We start from the raw sequence: 16,879 nt of genomic DNA, 5'->3' as shown, positions 1-16,879 counted from the left end.
TCAGCCACAAAAAGGAATGACATACTGATGCATAGATATAGATGAACCTCAAAAACATTATGCTTTATGAAAGAAACCAGTTACAAAAGGCCACATATTGTATAGTTTCATTTATATGAAATGTCCAGAACAGGCAAATCTAAGGAGACAGAAAGCAGATTAGTGAACAGGGTTGGGGGGGGGGGAGTGATTGCTAATGATATGCGGTTTTGCCAGGGCCTAAGGGGAGTGGGGAGATGGGGAGTGACTGCTTACTAGGCATGGGGTTTTCTCTAATGGTGATGAAATGTTCTGAAATTAGAAAGTACTGATGGTTGCACAATCACTATACTAAATATACTAAAAGCCATCAAATTGTACACCTTAAAAGAGTGAATTTTATGGTACATGAATTACATATCAATAAAGCTGTTATTTTAATTAAAAAGCAACTATGCCTAGAGATGATGGAACAGTTTTGTTACCTGATTATGATGGTTACATGAATTTATACATATGTTAAAATTCAACTTTGCACCCCAAAAAAATCAACTTTACTGTAAGATAATTTTTTAAATAAAATTGTTTTAAAGCTGTACCTAGAAATATACAAAATAACAATCTGGAAAAGAGCCAGAGACAGAAATATAAATGGAGAGCACTGTCACAACAGTCATCATTTATAAGCACCTACTCTATGCCAGGCTCAATGCTAAATATGCTAGGCCTGGCAATAGATTCCATTATTTCTTTCCACAAATATATGAGGTGGATATTATTATTATCCCCACTTTACAAAATCTGTGGCTGAGGGCAGTTAATGTAACTTGATCAAAGTCCCAAATCTTCAAATGATGAGGCACAATTCAAACACAGGGCTGTGGGTCCCAGCCAGTGCTCACAGTCACTCCTTTCAAATTTCAAAACATTTCACCACCCCAAATAGAAACCCCAGGCCTATTAAGCAATCACTCCCTATTTCCCCACTCTACCTTACTTCTGACAACCACATATCATCAGCAGTCTGCCCTTCCCATTTTCCTACACTGCATGTTGCCCTCTAATCCCCATTTTCTCCTCCAACTCTATCATTCATCAATAAGATCCCTTGAAGAGCTCAGAGTCTAGTAAGGAGGCAACCACATCATCATTTCAATATAGTGCCATAAATAAAAATATAGCAGCAAGACTGGTTCTGCTCAAGGCATCAAGAAATACTTCAAATCAAGTTTGGGTCTTCTTTGTGTTACATCTCACTTCTAATCCATTGCAAATCCTACTGGCTCTACCTTCAAAATATACTCAAGATGTGACCATTTGTCACAACTTCCACAGCTACCATCCTCGCCAAGCCACCGTCCCCTCTTGGAGTGATTACAGTAGCTTCTTAACTGATCTCCCTGCCTCTACTTCAGTGCATTTTCCAAAAAGCACTCAAAGTATTTAAGTCTGAATGTCACATTAAAAAAGAAAAAGAAGGAAGCCACATAACATCGCCTTTCCACTGAAAGCTTCCAATGACCTTGCATTTCTCTCAAAATAAAGTCCAAAGTTCTTACCTTGGCAGGTAGGCCTGACATGTTCTACCCACCCTCCACCTACTCACTTTCTTCTCTGACCTAATTTCCTTCTACTTTTCCAGACCTCTCTTTGCTCCAGCCATACTGGCTTCCCTGTTCCATCTTTCAGAAGCTGTTCAGATATTGCCTTCTCCATGAGCACTTCTCTGACCATACTATATGAAATGGATTGCTCCCATCAACCCCAGGACTTTGACCTCCTTGCTCTAATTTATTTTTCTCAATACTGCTTACCCTCTGACATAAATTTGTTTACCAGAGTGTAAATCCCACCCCCTGAGGGCAGAGACTATCTGTTTTGTTCTCCTTTCATCCCTTCCAGAGGAGTAGTAAAGTAAGTGCTCAAACAGTGTTTGCTAAAAAAAAAATTTGTCCAAATAATGAATGAATGGCAGCTTCCTATTTTGAGTGTGAATTGAGAGATATGCCATTTCACGCTATTTCCTAGGCTCCAAGCACCAAAAATATGATACATATCCTTAAAATATTTCATGCATTAGGTACATTTTAGTGGTATCACTGGAAAATGCAATTTAGAATTGCCTTGCTAGTGCTTAAAAAAAAAACCTCATGGGAAGTAGCCAAGATCCTCTGGAACAGAAAGAGTCACAGATGTGCAGGTAACACCACAGTACCTCCACATTTTTACCAATTGTGAAATCCTTTAATACTTCTGTACCCCAGTTAGTAAAGAGCTGCTGCTCATGACTCCACCCCCACCCCTACTGGCCCAACATCAGCAACCAAAGGCCACAGCAGGGCACCTCCAGGTCCCTGCCCCACAAGTGGGGTATCTTACAAGCCACTGACTATTTTAATATCACTCCTGGAGGTAGTAGCAATCAACGGGTTAAAAGGAAGACCCTAAAGATGGGACAATTGGAAGCTATGAGAAAACACACAAATATAAAAGGTTTCCTGCCACAGCAGCTATAAGTCATTCCTCCTGTTGCTGACGACAATGTAACTGTTCTGTGATATAAATGAGATGTCACTTTTTCCAACAGGAATAAAAAGCTCATTAAATTATCACCACAGATATACTTTGCCAGTGAGTAGTGCAGGGGTTGTAAAGATTTACAATTTTATCTGTGAGTCACCTTCTCTTTGCATATTACTCTTGGCCTCACTTTTAAGTTTCCAGAATGAAAAAAGCCCCACTTAGAATTATTCTGATGTCAATTGCTCAACAACAGCTGATAAGCAAAAAGCAAAAGAGACCTTATCTTTCTTGTTACATGGCCTTTGTCTTTGTTCCATCCTCTTCAACACATTTAATAAAAATGAGTTTGGGTTTATATTTGTCCTTTAATGTATCAGTTAATCAAATGAATCACATAAGATAAACATTTACCAGTTCTGGGAATAGAGGTCTCATTTTATAAGCTATACAAGCAAATGATGCTGGAACCTTTAAGAGGCATTCTGATTTAACTCTTAGGTCTACTTTGAAATGTCGAGATATTTGTATTCATATTTCACAATAAAATTTTTATCAATATAGCCACATTTTAAATTTATGTCATTTACAACTACTTGAGATAAAATAATACGATGTCAGAACATAGTTTGAAAAATATCTGGAGTGGTTCTCTGGCAAGAAGAGATCAGAGCAAACTTTCACTTAGAACGTTAAGTAATACTGTTATTTTATGTTTATTCTAAGCAGAAAAAAAGCAATAATTTTTTTAAAAAAACAGGAAAATATTGAGACATTGAAAGATAGTTAGCAAGGGGGAAAGAGCTCCCCTTCTTCATATATATAAATGTCTTTGAAGTCCATACATCAATAACAAAAATACCACTTCACAGGTCCCTAATTTATCCTGAAACCTCCTTTCTTCATGTGAAGGAGGAGTTAATAGAATTCTGGCTGAAACAGTTACTATCACACAGAGGTTGGGAATGGCACCTGATAGGAGCTTTTGTCATCAGTGACACAATTCCCATAACAAGTCAATACTGCCTACATCACTCACACAAGGATAAAGGATGGGATTTTCAAAGGCATTAGATTTAGATTGCTCTTTAGAAAATGAAAGAGAAAGACTGAATGGTTACTTACAAAAAGAAAACTATATAATTTTGTTAAACTTTTTTCTTGGACTGCTACATAAGAGTAAGAAAAGTCCATGGAATCATGATTGCCAACACTAATTGAGCATTCCCCACTTGCAAGGCATAGGTCTTCACTGCAGACCTATGAAGTAAATAGACTACTAGTCTACCTATTTTACCTATGAGAATGTTGAAGTTCAGAGACATTGTCCAAAGTCAACTAGATCAAAGTAGTTGCTGGGAGCAATCCGGACAGATAAAACTCTGCTCATACCTTCTGCTCTATCTTGTTAACCAGTCATTTCAATGGCAACAGCTGAGACTACATTTAGTGGACCAAAAAGGTCTATAAACGAGTTTAATTTCTCCTGTCTGCCATTGCGCTATAGGCTAGCCTTTCACCTTAATAAAGTATGTTTCAAAATCTGTCCATCATATTCTGGATTTTATCAAGCAACAATTCAGTATCTGGGGGAACGTTTTATTTTTTAAAATATTTTTATCAGTAACCTTAATCCTTCTCCAACTAAGAAATACGTGAAGAACCACTTTCAATTTTCGGAAAGTCATATTAATACATATTGAGTAAAAAGATGCTTAAATAGGTTTGGAAACAACAATTTCTACCCAAAGGTTGAATCATCTATCAACCTTTGGGTAGAAAGCAAGCCTGACAAGGGAGGATATCGATCTCAGTGTACCTTTTCATTTTAAACAATATTTACACTATGCAGAGCTTCTCTGAACAAGAAGCCTAGAGGAAGTCAGTACATGAAAAACCCCATCACTATGGCAACTAGAAATGGTAATGATTGCACAGTGATTCATCATGTATTCCAACTAGAAATTGTTTGTCAGGGACAAAGAAACAACTCAAACCCATGCTTCACTGAAAAAGAACCCAGTTAAAGTATAACTTGGGGTAGGGGTTATTTTTAAACGTTTATCAAATTTTTATACATTTGTACTAGGGTATCCATCTTAATATTAACTCCCAATTCACAGAGGTAACTAATATGTCTCAAAAAAATGTTCATGCATGCATTCATACACTCATTCAAGAAATTATTTAAGGAGCATATGTCCTCTGCAGCAGGCAAAGAAGACAAGCAGAGGCCTGAGCCTCCAGCATAAATTACAAGCAAATAGGCAACAAAGAGGTAGTGTGATCTGCAGCATGCTGGCCGACGCCCACAGCACCGAGACCTGAAGCAGGGCAGGGAGGTGTGTGGACCTTGGGAGGTTGCAGGCAGAGGAAGCAGGCATGAAGTTATGTTGGGTAGACAGAACCGTGCACGTTAGGGAACTAAAGTGGTTCCGAGTGACTGAAACATAGAGTTCAGGGTGTGGTGGTGAAGATAAACGGAGAATGGAGAGAAAAGGGCGGCAGAGCCCAAAGAGGTCTGGACCCAAAGGCCCAGCCATAACAAAGAAGAAACTATGGTTCCATACACAATGTGGATGAACATTACAGACATAATGTCGGGCTAAAGAAGCCACACACAAAATAATGCATTCTATATGAATCTAACTGTATGAATTTCAAAACCAGGCAAAACTGAACTAACTACTGTGATAGAGTTCTTTTCCAAAAATGGAGAATCTCTTCTCAGGGACTGCGGCGCTAGACTTGGAGAAGCAGAGCCTCTCGCGATATCTTCTGAGAGGCTGTGCAGGAAGCCTGGAGCGTGAAACCGCGCAAGCACGGGAAGGTTTTGGAAACCCTGAAGCTGCAGATTAGCTTGAAGCAGTGGTTTCTTTCAGAAGTAGAGGTGTTCCTCCGGCACCGGCAGGCTTAAGTCCAGTCCCCACCCCAAGTTCTCTATGCGTATTCTAGGGCCCCAGCAGCTCTTTGGGGAGGCCAAGCCATGTCCCCCATATGGACTTCGAGGTACTAAAAAAACTCAACCACAATAAGAAGCTGGTCAAGAAACTGGATAAGAAGTATGACGCCTTTTTGGCCTCAGAGTCCCTTATCATACAGTTCCCACGAATACTGGACTCAGGCCCTGAATAGGGCTTGCAGATTCCCTTTCCTGCTGACCTACAATGAGTACAGGAAGCCGAAGTCGATGGGGTGAAGTCCAAGTTTAAGTTTCGGACGAGGAAGGGACTCTGCCTGGCTGTGACTGTTGGCTATGTGCAGGTGACAGGTAATGAGCTTGTGAACAACGTCCATCCGGCTGTCAACTTCCTGGTATCACTACTCGAGAAGAATTGGCAGAATGTCCCGGCTATATACATCAAGAGCAACTTGAGTAAGCTCAAGCACCTGTTCTAAGGCCCAGCCCCAGTAAACTCTAATACCAACCAAGAAAAAAAGGGGGGATGGGAGTGGAATGGGGGAAAAGGTGCTGACTTTGAAACAGGACACAAAGGGGCATTGCTGGGGTGCTGAAAATGTTATGTATCTTGATCTGGGCAGTGACTAAACTGGTTATACATATGCACAAATTTATCAAGTTTAGATTTATGATTTGTGCACTTTATTATGAACAAGTTATAACAAAAGGGGGAAAATCAAATTAACAAAAGTAATAGTTAAATTTTTAACAAAAGGTGATTTTGTATATAGAAAAATGACAGGTTTTAGTAAACCAAAGGAATCTGTAATTCCTAGAGAAAATTAATAAAGAGATTTAAAACCAGGAAATTAAAAAAAATTAAAATGATAAAGAATTTTATCATTTGTTCAATGTGGATCTATTGACAGGTTTTAAGCTTAATATTTTCATTACAGAAAAACTGCATATATACACATAGTATACACATAATATATACAAATGACAAACACATGAAGAAATGTGTGGGAATGGAAATCTTTAAATTTAAGATAAATTACATACCATGAGGATAAAATCAGGTTAAGAACACACAAGAGACTTCAACTATATTGTTAAAGTTTTAAGCTGAGTGGTATGTTCATAGGTGTTTACTTCTTTACAGCTTTTTGTATATTAAGTATTTTTTTCTTCATAAGTAAAAAGAAAGATCACTGTCTGTAGGTGAACCAATTAAAAGATAGCTTGCTTTAGGGGTCCAGGCATGAAATGATGGTGGTTTAACTACAGTAGTGGCAGGGAAGAGGACACACTAGAGGAAGATTTAAAAGACAAATCAACAATATTGGTAATTGTCCAAGTGTAGGGGGTGAGGGAGAGGTAGGAGACAAGGTTTCTGTTTGAGTTACTGAGTGGCTAGTGGTGCCTTTCATTGAGATGGGGAAACACAGGATAGGGTACAAGATGTTAGAGGGGCTGAGAGGAGAATAATGAGTCCAGTTTTTCACAGGATGACTTGGAAGTATCTCCAAATGGAGATGTCTAAGAAGCAGTTGAAACTATAGACCTGAAGATGAGAAGCAGAAGATGAGAAGCAAAATCCGCGAAGAATGGATTTGGGAATCATTAACAAAGAGCAGCTGGTGATTTGAAGCCAGCTGGGATAAGACTCTGGAGAGCAAGTGGGGAGTACGACAAGTTTAGGAGGGATAATTGGGCACAACTGCAATTAAGGTACTGCAGAGCAGGAGTCCCAAAGACGACGGAGAAAGAGTAGCCCAAGAGGCTGGAGGAAAACCAAGTGGGTGTTATTCTGTTAGCAGAGAGAAAAGAATTTCACAAGAAAAGGACATGGTCAACAGTGCCAAATTGTGATGCAAGCTTAGGAAAGAAAAGAACTAAAAAATAACCATAGGCTTAGGTAGCAAGGAAGTCCTTGGTCATTTTTAGTGCCTTTTCAGAGAAAGGTGGAGGAGGAAATCAGACTGGAATAAATTGAAAATTGGGGGGAAGTGAAGCAGAGACATCAACTGTGGACTTTTTAAGAAGTTTGGTGCTGAAGGTGAGGAGCAGGAGGGAGCCAGGTTGAGGGAAAATTATTGATTTGTTTACAGTTTTTTCAAGATAGGATTGATATAAGCATATTTAAATGATGATAAAGGAAACAAAAGTATGACTATATTGCCCTATATTATATATGGAAATTTTCAGGTCCTCCCCCTCACCAAATGAAGAGTACAGTAAGGTTCTTAGCGAACAACCACCTGGTTACATACACACTCAGTAGACTGGTGATGGTTAGGTTCTGATGTCAGCTTGGCTGAATGATTATGCCCAGTTTGACCATGCTGCAAGGATATTTCATGGCTGGTTGATAAACTGAAAGGCTACTGTATTAAATTATCAGTCAGTTAATTTCATCTATGGCTATTATATCTGCAATCAACTAAGGCATGCCCTCCATCCCCAATGAGATAATCCAATCAGTTGAAGGCTTTTGAGGAAGAAGAGAGATTCTTTCCCTGCTTCTTCAGCCATTGAACCTCTCCTGTGCAGTTCGTCCAGACCCTTCATCGGAGCCATCAGCTTCACAGCCTGCCCTAGTGATTTTGGACTCTTCCATTGTCACAGTTGTGTGAGACACCTTTATGAATCTCATATTTACAGATCTCTCCTCTTGGTTCTGTTTCTGTAGAGAACACTAACTAACAGAAATGGTAAAATAAAGCATGAACTGGACAAATCTTAAATCATGAAGCATAGCAGAAAGAAAAATGGATATTAAATGACTACTATTAGAAAAGACACATGTTCCACAGATCCCTTCCAGTCGCCACCATCCAGTAGTGCAATAGCACCCTTGGACAGTGAATGAAAGAAAAAATTTGAGAAAAATATATAGAGTTATAGTCAATGACTTTCTATTCATTTTCTTGAGAAATAGCCATTATTAAGTACTTGCCAGCTTTGGAGTTTTCAGGATGTTTGTCAGGGTGACATTCCAGGGCTCTAATCTTAAATTCTGCCAAGATTTGTTCAACCTGAAACAGAAATCAGTGTTTAAAATATGGAGTCCAACTTAAATGGTGTGGTGGATGAACCCAGCATCAGTCCGCCCCCAAATATCCATGAACAATTCAACTTTTAATTTTTTTCCTTTTATTTCTGTTTTGATATTTAAATCTAAGAAATAATGTCTTCAATAATGAAATTCAGAAAGCAGTCAATAAAAGCATTATTCAAATAGTGGTCTCTAATGACAATTTAACTTGCTACTGCATTTAAATGATGAGCCAAGTCATCTGTAGAACTCAGTGTATTTAAATGTCCCAAATAGTCATGTTTTTTTGTTTTTTGTTTGTTTTGTATGCTGTATGGTGGGCGTCACATTTCATTCTCTTTCCATGTGAGTATCCCCTTATTGCAGCACCGTTTGTTAATTTGGGGGGATGGGGGGTGGGGGGGTGTATACAGACCAGGAATTGAACCTGGGTCTCCTGCATCAGATTTCTTTTAAGAATCCCTAAAAGACATGTTGATATATCTGAATTTTTGAAAGATGCTTAGTCAGCATTCATTATTCAGGGATGACTGGCCAGTTTATAAATTATCCATTATATACCTCCTTCTGCCCTTTGACTCTACATTTTTTATTAAGAATTTCACAATTGAAAGAAAAAAGATATAATTCAAACCTGATAATTTTGTTACCACTTAGTTCAATTAGAGATTTGACTGGGAAAACAGAAACACCAGTCACCATAACCTGCTTATAATAACAAAGAAGACTTCAGAGTTAAATTTACTTCTGAATTTTAAAATATTAAATATTCTAGAGTCTAGTAGTAAGCCTTTTTAAATTAACAAGTAATTTATGAATGTACATATTCTGGGAAAATGTTCTATCAATACAGAGTAAAAAGCGAAAGCCCTTTTATCCCTATCTCCCCAAGATAATAAGTTATGTCCTTGCAGACTCTTTTCCATACAGTTACATATATATTCATATATATATAAAATCTTGGGATTTTAATGACATAAATGGGTGAAATCATACTTATCTATCTTAGATAGATAAGTTTGGGGCTTTTATTTTTGTTGTTGTTTCATTTTTCATTCATGGCCCATTAGGAAACATTCTGGTGTTAGTCCATTGAAGCAAATGTGCCTAAATGGTTAAATCTCAGAAGTGCTAACATGTGACTGTTATTTTCTTCTTGATATTTTTCTGTATTTTACCAATATCAGTGTATTTTTTTTAATAAGAATTCTGGGTAAACTCTCCAAGATTAGTTTGTCTTGAGCATGTTTTATTTCCCTTACAGCATCTTCACCCATGTGTCCCTTCCAAGTGCAGTCATGGGTGGGTGAGGCCCTCCCGTGCCAAAGTCCACTGAATCTTGCCTTCCTGATCCAATGTCCAATGACCTGGAAAATTGCCTATTCTATTGGCCAGTAAACATCAAAAAAATGTACAACTTTTTTGAACTCATAAGTAAATCAAAACATCCAAATGATGATAATGATAAGTGTTATTGAAAGTACAGAGAAATGAACAATCTTGTGCTCTCCTGGAGCGGGGGAGGGGAGTAATTTATTGCACGTTTTATGGAAAACAATTATTTATTATTTATTTTTATTTATTTGTTGTATTTATTATTCCCATTTTGCAGATTAGGAAACTGAAGCATAGAGAACTAAAGTAAAGTAATTTTCCCAAGGTCACAGAACTAGTAAGTGCCAGAGCCAGGATTTGATCTGGCAGTCTGACTCCAAGCACATATACACATACACATGTAAATATATGCACATATATGTATGTACTTATACATACATGGGTATGGTATGCATTCATAACAAATGACATGCATATATCATACTCCCAAATGTTAAGCATTTAGGTTAACATTTTTCTTTGTTACCTCTTTGTATTCCACATTTTCTATGTTGAACATGAATAAATTATAGACCTTGAGTTTTAAATCCTACAAACATATCTCTCCTGCATCCCAATAGCACAATATCTTGGTCTCTGCAAGAAAATATTCTAGCATACGATGGAATTCCCACTTGCATGGTCCACTCCAGCTTTCCCTAACCACACAAATGCCTGCTGTCTAAATTACGATTTTCTAGTAAGACTATCTCAAATCTCATTTCTTCTGTGAAGTATTTTCAGATATTCTTTCTTCAGTTCCTGTTACACTTATAAACAGTACCTTAGAGCACAGTACCTAATTGTTCTCAGATTATTTCCTGGGTATTAGTTTTGGTCCTCAACTGGATGCCAAGTTTCTTAAACACTGGCACCACCTCTCACCCTTATATTTGTTTGCTTTGTTTTGTTTCCTCCCTCATCACTTTTAGTACTGGAAGAAAGGTAAGTAAGTGTTAAATAAATAAATTCTTCATTTTAGTCTGACAGATGTTCTCCAAGTAATGTTAGTATAGTTTAATAGGAGCTTTCTGAAAATTATGGTTTACTCATTAAAAGAGTAAACTAATTCTGATGCTGGAAATTTATATGCTGCAGAATATGCTTCAGAAAAAAGAAGACTCATTTTAGTAAGTGGGCTAATTAGTACCCCTCATTTCAGTTCACTTAGTTTGAAACTAGATTTTTCCTACAAAACTCCAGATACTACTAAGCTCTCAACAAAATCCATGAGTGATCATTTCTACATCATTCTAATCAAATGATAATCTAAAAATGAGTTACAGAAACAATTTGAGCCACAAATAAATTATGATAGTATGGATTAAAACTCATAAAATACAGTAACTATCCACTAAACCATGATGATAGAAATAAATAAATGAGGAAGAAGGGATAGTTTTCTTTACAGAAGAATTCCTATTAGTAAATGTGAAAGGAATGAGGAAAATATAAAATCATCGTTAGCAAATATTATAGTAATAACTGTTAGAGGCAAGATCCATCGAAGGGTGTTAAAATTGGTGGCTGTATCCTACATAGGACATGACTCGCAGGGGTATAAATCTCCCTGGCAATGTGGGACAGAAATCCCAGGATGAGCCGCTGGGACCCAGCATCATGGGATTAAGAAAGCCTTCTTGACCAAAAGGGGAAAGAGAAATGAGACAAAATAAAATTTCAGTGACTTGAGAGATTTCAGAGTCAAGAGGTTATCCTGGAGGTTATTCTTATGCATTATAATGATATCCCTTTTTAGTTTATGGTGCATTGGAGTGGCTGGAGGGAAGTACCTGAAACTGTTGAGCTGTGTTCCAGTAGCCTTGATTTTTGAAGATGATTGTATAAAGATATTTACAGTGTGACTGTGTATTGTGAAAACCTTGTGTCTGATGCTCCTTTTATCCAGGGTATGGACAAATGAGTAAAAAAAATAAGTAAATAATGGGGGGGGGGAGTAAAATAAATTGGGTAGATGGAAATACTAGTGGTCAGTGAGAGGGAGGGGTAAGCAGTATGGTATGTATGAGTTTTTTTCTTTATATTTCTTTTTCTGGAATGATGCATATGTTCTAAAAATAATCCTGGGGAATACACAACTATGAGATGTATTGTGAGCCATTGATTGTACACCATGTATGGAATGCATGGGTGTCAAGATTTCTCGATAAAAATGTTTTTTGAAGATTGGCAGCAACAAGTTTGAGAAGAAACAGTATAGTCTCAAAGTATCTTCCCCAAGATATTTAATAATTACAAGAGGAAAGACAGTAACTCTGCAGTGGAGGAACCCGGCAGATACCACCTTAGCTAAGGGATCAAGGTCAAGAAGATATATCATCATCATGTACCCACATATGACACTCTGAGAAAGGCACAACATCACTTCTCTGATACACTTTCCCAAAATGCATAACTTCAATCCAATCATTGAGGAACATTCTAAAAAATAACTGACCAGTACTCTTTAAAAGTGTAAAAGTCATGAAAAACAAAGAAGGAGTGGAAAACTGTCAGATTGAAGGAGACTAGGGGGACCTGACAACTAAATGGAATACAGGAACCTCTCTTGGATCATGGGACAGAAAAAGAATGTTAGAAAAACATAGAGAGAGAAAAAAGCGAGGGAGGAAGGAAAAATTAGATTAAGAGCTATAGTTAAGGTCAGGGGTGGACAAACTCTGGCCCACAGCCTGTTTTTAAAATAGTTTTATTGGAACACAGCCATGGTCATTCATTTATATATTATTTATGGTTGCTTTCTCACAATGGCAGAGTCGAATGACTGATACCATAAGGCCTGCAAAACCTAAAAATTTTCTTATCTCAGGGCCAGGACTAGGATCAGGCAAGCAGGTCACCTGAGGTGCAAAAAATTTAAGAAGGCACCCACTCTCAGGTTTTTGCACTTGCACACCCCTGAGAGTGAGTGCCGCCCTCATATTTTGCATCCAACATATCCTCCTTGCTTTATGCTAGACCTGGCCCTTTCTGTCTGGCCTTTTACAGAAAATGTTTGCTGATCCCTGGTTAAGTTAATAGTGGCATACCAATGTTAATTTTCTGGTTTTGGTCATTGTAATGTGGTTAGGTATGATGTAGATATTAGGGGGAGCTGAGTGAAGAGTATACAGGAAATCTCTGTACTATTTTTGCAAACATTCTGTAAGTAAAAAATTATTTTAAAATAAAACATTTTGAAAAGAACACATGTTCCAAGTGCAAGTATCACTGTGAAAACACAACCACAACCAGAAAAGTAAGAAATAACTTGCTCTAAAACCAAAACAATAAAGAGGACTAGAAAAAAAATAGTTTCCATTTATCCAGGATTGTGTTCAATTTTCAAGTCCAACATATTTACGTGAAGTTTTCTTATTACTTCTGAAATAGTGACTGAACATTAACAATTCAAATAAGACCCAAGCCAGGGAGGATGTTTTATACCCCTGGTGTGTGGTGTAAGCATTAGCTAAGGGCTTTAGAGGGTTATGTAAAACCTCTTTTGTGTAAAATCTGAACCAGGAAGAAATGGCTGACTGACTTCAGATCAAACTTTGATAATTTTTTTTTAATGTTATGTCGTTTTTGTCTCAACCACATGGAAATCCTCTCATGATTTATGTATGTCATGTATATAGAGGAGGGAATTAATTATATAATTTTTTTCTATTGTGAAGAATGATTTTTTAAAAGCCCCTGAGAAGAAAAAACTTTAGAATTACTGTTTTAGAACCATTAGAAAATATGTCATTTTACTTTGCATTTAATTAAGTCCCAATACAAACTTTAAGTTGTAAAAATTATATAAAAACTGAAAAGTTTCATGCTTGTGTCTCGATTCAGTTATTAGAAATAGGATCAAAATAGTTTGTCAAGTTGCTTTGAAATTATTATCAATTGCTTTTGGATATGAATAGTACCAGTCAATTTCAGAGCATCAAATCAGAGAATATTTGAAGCAAAGGAAACCCATCTAACACAAATAAAGAAAATGTCACACTAAATGCTCAAAAAATATTTTTGAATGGGAAGGATACATACACAAAAAAACAGAGGAATACATATATAAAGAGAAGTGATAAAATTGTTACAGGTAATTTCACTTTTAAATAAATGATTGTTATTTAGACATGTTCATAATCATTAATATGTCCATAAAAAGGAATGCTAAGACAATGCTTTTATTTTCCTTTAATATATGGCACAGTATATGTGGAGAAGTATAACTATAACTGTAAACCATGAAATGAAATTGTTATAAACATTATAAATAAAAAATAGGTAAGTTTTGTGAATCTATCCAAAACCAATCCTCCTTCTCTGTGAACCAAAAAGGTAGTAACATAGCTACAAAAGAATATTTAAAATACTAAATGCTTAACAATAAGAAAATTCAGTTGTGATACAACAATAAAATATTATGCAACCACTAAACTATGTAATAAAGAATAGTTCATAGCATGACAACATCCTTGTTATGTTAATGTGTAAAAAGCAGGGATCTGTATATATGTATCTTAAAGTGTATATAATACCCTCTCAAACATGAATCAGAAAAAAATCTATATAGGAAAAAGACTGGAGGTTAATATGCCAAAATATTCATAGTGTTACCCTTGGGTGGTAAAATTATAAAAGATTCCATGATAGATCAAGTGAACTACAGAGGTTTTCACCTGTTTTGTTTCAGAAGCTACACTTTTAAGAAATAATTCTGTCATATGATTTGTGATAGTAGCATAGAAAGGCTGTTTCTTGGTTCACAATTTAACTGCTCACATAAAAGTACATATTTCAAGAAAATATTTAAAATCATAATTGCTATAAAATTATATTTCATCTTAGTTGTAGTATGAATTACTAAACTAAAGATATAGCCTATGTGTATTATGAAAAACAGCCAGCAGCAATCAAGATAAAATTCATATATGAAATAGAGTGTATGGCCATGTGCCAGAATACACACATTTAATCAGAAGCTTTCATAATATTGCAATAGGACACTATTCAATGATAGTACCCAACAGACTTTTAAATCCGTAACTTTCTCTGAGCCTAAAGTGCTTTAAATGCAAGATTAGGTTTTTAGGCAATGTGATTAAAAGTTCAAAATTTTAAGCCTTTTATAAAAACTTGAAATAATATTATGAAAAAGAATAGCATTAACCACTGTCTTACCGAAGACAGTTCATCACATCCCAGTAACATGTAGAAATCTTCAGTATCTTCCGACCTGTGATTGAGTATTGCATCCATTTAGACTAAATTAGCTTTTCTTCCCTTTGGAACAAGAGGCACAGTGAGCTGCAAATTAGCAGGAAAGCCTCTTTAAATCTGATTTACAGCAGCACGTTCCAAACGGCAATAAGTAGATTTCAGGCTGGCCAGTCAGTACACCCAGATGTCATCCCAGCCCTTTGTAAACTCTACCTTTCATTGGCTGTTTACAGATGCGAAAGAATGGACTACGTGCCTAACTGCTGCAGTGCTATCTGGGATCTGTAGTTTGAGTTTATATACAGATGTAAATGAACTGTTTCTCATATGGATTAATAAAGAATGTCCATTTTTATAAACTCCCAAATTAGCCTTCTTTCCATCTCTTGCATATTTTTATCTTTTTCTTCTTTTAAGAGAGAGAAGAAAATTTGAAGTAAAATGGTAAAATCTTAAAGCTTGTTAAATATGAGTAGTGGGTAATTCTCTGAATGTTTAAAATATTTCATAATTTTTTAAAAATTTAAGAAAGGAAGGGAATGGACTAGGGTAGCAAATTATTCCTTCATTTGATAACTTATTTGTTCAATAAGTATTTATTGAGGACCTGTTTGATGCCCGGCATGTTATAAGAGAAGGGGCAGTAAACAAAACAGAGTTTTTGTTCTTATGAAATTTACATTCTGATGAAGATGGACAACTGTGCGAACAAGATCATTTAAAATAGTGATTTGTGCTACGAAGGAAATAAAATAGGATAGTGATATGCCCTCCCCACCTCTACATGGGACATGACTCCCAGGGGTGTAAACTTCCCTGGCAATGGGGAACAGAAATCCTAGAATGAGCTGGGGCTTGGCATCAACATATTGAGAAAACCTTCTTAACCAAAATGGGGAAGAGAGAGATGAGAGAAAATGAAGTATCAGAGGCTGAGAGATTTCAGAGTGAAGAGGTTATCCTGGAGGTTATTCTTACATTATATAGATATCCCCTTTTTAGTTTATTGTATATTAGAGTAGCTAGAGGGAAGTACCTGAAACTGTAGAGCTGTATTCCAGAAGCCATGTTGTTGTTGGGTTTTTTTTTTGACTTTTAAAAAGGGAATTTATTAAGTTACGAGTTTAGAGTTCTAAGACCAATAATATGCCCAAACTAAGGCACCCATAGAAAGATGCCTTGGCTCAAAAGGAAGGCTGATCTGGGAAAGCATGTGGCTGGCATCTGCTGGTCCTTGTTCCCAGTTTGTTGCTTCCATCTTCTGATGTCAGTGGTTTCCTCCCTGAGCATTTGTGGGCCTTCACTTAGTTCCTCCAGGATATCTCTGGATGTTGCCTTGCTTAGCATCTCATGGGAAGGCATATGACAACATCTGCTGGGCTCTGGCCTTGTCCAGACATCTCCTCTCTCTGTCAATACTCCAAGTATCTCCAAACATCTATGTCTCTGTCAGCTCTGAAGCAGCTGTTCTCCAAGCCTCTGCATCTGAGATTTCTTCAAAATGTTTCCCCTTTTAAAGGATTCCAGTAAGCTTAACAAGACCCATGGGCAGAGTCACATCTCCATCTAATCAAAAGGCCACACCCACAATTGGTCTCACCACATCTTCATGGAGACAACCTAAGCAAAAGTTTTTGCCCTACAATATTGAATCAGGACTAAAAGAAACAACTGCCTCCTCAAGATTGGATCAGGGTTGAAACATGGCTTTTCTGAGGTACATAATAGTTTCAAACCTGCACCAGTGTCTTCCCTGCAAAATAATAAGTGCAGTGAGTAAATGGGCCTTGTCTGCCTTTTCATTGCTGTATTCCCATCTTCTGACA

General features: G+C 36.9%; 1 protein-coding gene and 1 pseudogene across 1 annotated transcript in view; one reads left to right on the top strand and one right to left on the bottom strand.

The window, feature by feature from the left end:
- DNAJC12 (DnaJ heat shock protein family (Hsp40) member C12) overlaps positions 1–15,223 on the bottom strand; it is a 40,067-nt gene extending 24,844 nt beyond the window's left edge. Inside the window, exons 1-2 of the mRNA XM_077124386.1 lie at positions 15,015–15,223; positions 8,361–8,439 (exon numbers count right to left, since the gene is read on the bottom strand). Of these exons, the coding sequence (XP_076980501.1) occupies positions 8,361–8,439; positions 15,015–15,092 (157 nt within the window). The 5' untranslated portion in view covers positions 15,093–15,223. The remainder of the gene's footprint in view (positions 1–8,360; positions 8,440–15,014) is intronic.
- On the top strand, positions 4,407–6,002 carry LOC143654528 (large ribosomal subunit protein uL1 pseudogene; annotated as a pseudogene).
- Positions 15,224–16,879: the final 1,656 nt, after the last annotated feature.

The sequence above is a fragment of the Tamandua tetradactyla genome, chromosome 13 (genome assembly GCF_023851605.1).
Source record: "Tamandua tetradactyla isolate mTamTet1 chromosome 13, mTamTet1.pri, whole genome shotgun sequence".
NCBI classification, from domain to species: Eukaryota; Metazoa; Chordata; class Mammalia; order Pilosa; family Myrmecophagidae; genus Tamandua; species Tamandua tetradactyla.
The sequence above is the reverse complement of the archived record's forward strand: the minus strand, read 5'-3'. Positions and strand labels throughout refer to the sequence as shown.